This window comes from Frankliniella occidentalis, unplaced genomic scaffold (assembly GCF_000697945.3).
Source record: "Frankliniella occidentalis isolate FOCC.00 unplaced genomic scaffold, Focc_3.1 Scaffold1377, whole genome shotgun sequence".
Classification (NCBI taxonomy): domain Eukaryota; kingdom Metazoa; phylum Arthropoda; class Insecta; order Thysanoptera; family Thripidae; genus Frankliniella; species Frankliniella occidentalis.
In genome coordinates this window covers 327-2501 of record NW_026268479.1, presented here as the reverse complement: position 1 = coordinate 2501, position 2175 = coordinate 327, and the positions used below count along the sequence as shown (strand labels likewise).

General features: G+C 58.5%; 1 protein-coding gene across 1 annotated transcript; it reads left to right on the top strand.

The window, feature by feature from the left end:
- Nucleotides 1–396: 396 nt before the first annotated feature.
- Nucleotides 397–2169, top strand: LOC113214028 (hexosaminidase D; the record flags this gene model as incomplete). The annotated part of the gene is made up of 4 exons (XM_052276010.1): nt 397–843; nt 1114–1653; nt 1761–2021; nt 2146–2169. Coding segments are annotated over exons 1-4 (1089 nt in total), but the record flags the coding sequence as incomplete, so codon positions are not given.
- Between the last annotated feature and the right edge of the window lie 6 nt (nt 2170–2175).

Below are 2175 nucleotides of genomic sequence, written 5' to 3'. Positions count from 1 at the left end.
AGCACGGCTGAAAAAGCCCCCTTTCGGCCTGGTTTAGCTACCGCAGCTCCTACCCACTCAGCCACTCTCACATCATATATGTGCTGCACTCGCTCTTACAATCATGCTCTCACTCACTCAACGCATCCGTATCATATGTACCGCACTCACTCCCTCCCGCCCACAAACGTACGTACACGGGGTGCAGTTCCTGTTTATCTGCTTCGCGGTTGCTGCGGTGGCGGCGTGCGCGGGCCTCCCGGACGTACAGCCGCAAAGGCCGGCGTTCTTACTCGTGGAAACGTCGAGCACTCTGGAGTTGGGTATCGATTGAGGCTCAGCTTGGGCTAGGCTGCAATGCAAATGTTAAATCAGTCTCAAAAAATCGCAAGGTCTCATCGTATTAGTCGTGTCCTTAAGCAGTGGTGGACCCACCTTAAACTGTCCTAGCACTGCCATTAGTCTACCTTAAAATTTTCATTGGTCTCTGATGAAAAATAAGATCCCCGAACTGAAGTGAGACCTGCCCCGCATGGAAAGTGTTTTAATTTGGTTGTTTTCTCCCCGCAGAGCACCCCGTGGCCGCGGCCTAGGTCCAGGATGGCGCTGGACGCGGGGCACGCGGGCCGCCTGGCCGGGCGGGTGGCGGGCAGGGTAGCGGGCCGGCTGGGGCTGGCGGCGTGGCGCCGCAAGTCGACGCTGCTGCTGGGCGCGGGCGCGCTGGTGCTGCTCGTGCTCTGCCTGCAGTACAACGCGCTGGGCTCGCAGCAGCCCCAGGCCCAGGCCCAGTCCAACTCGCTCGGCAACGACGCGCCGGACCGGGCGTCGTTGGGGAAGGCGGACGCCGGCGTCAAGTTCGTGAAGGTGCGTTCCGACAGGCCTGGGAAAGCCGTGAAGGTACTTCACTATAAATTCAAGCGTGCGCCAATTTTTCTTGATTTTCTTTTCTAATGATTTTTTAATCTTGATTTTTTTTTCTTATTTTTTAAATTGATTTTTCTGCAATTTTTCATTCTTATCTTTTCAAATTTTTGTGGAGGGTGTACATTGACTTTTCTAAGTGAAGTACCCCTCGTTCTGCTGCTGCCCATCGTGCCAGAGGGCGTCGTCTCTATCCCGTGCGTCCTGTTGCAGTCCGCGGAGGGCCCCGGCGTCGTCCCCGTCGTCCCCGCCGCGGCCGACGGTGCGGACGAGGCGGCGGCCGTGGCGGCGGTCGCGGCCGTGCGCGCCGAGCAGCCGTCGCGGGACGCGGTGGCGCAGCGCCGAGCCGAGCCCGGGGAGGCGCGGCCCTATGTGCCGCCGCAACGCCTGGCGCATTTCGACCTGAAGGGTGCCCCGCCCAAGGTGGCCTACCTCCGGAAGGTGTTCGGCCTGCTGCGGCAGCTCGGCGCTACCGGGGTGCTGCTCGAGTGGGAGGACGCGTTTCCCTTCTGGGGCGCCCTGGAGCCGCTGGCCGCCACCAACGCCTACTCGCGCGTCCAGGTTCGCGAGATCCTGCAAGCCGCCAAGGACCACGGCCTCGAGGTGATGCCGCTGGTGCAAACCTTCGGCCATGTCGAGTTCGCTTTGAAACACGCCAAGTACTCGTCTCTGCGGGAGGTGCCCGAGTCCCCGCAGGCCCTGTGCCCCTCCAACAACGCGAGCATGGACTTCGTGCGTCTCATGATTGACCAGGCAAGTCTTAACACATCGACCAGTTTGACGATAGACAACATCTGGTGTTTGACCTTTAAATCTGCAAACAGATTTCTTGCTAGTAATATCCTTTTTTACCTCTTCAGGTGATGGAGCTCCACCCGGGGGTGCGTTACCTGCACATCGGCTGCGACGAGGTGTTCCAGATGGGGGAGTGCCCCCGCTGCCGCACCGTGCTCCGCGAGAACCTCTTCCTCGGCCACGTGGCGCGCGTGGCCTCGTATGTACGCGGCAAGTACTCGTACCGTGGCTCCCCCGTCACCCCCGTCATCTGGCACGATATGCTGCAGCACCTGCCGCCGCAGAGCATGGAAGAGTACCACCTCGGCGAGCTGGTTGAGCCCATGGTAAGTTTGCAGTGAAGAGTGTTGTAAAATCATGATACATCGTGTTCGGAATCGAGAATTTTTTTTTTACCAAAACTGACATGTTGAGTTGACGTGCCATTTTAATTCTGTGTTTGTTATGTAGGTCTGGGTGTATGCAGAGGATGTGTATAGA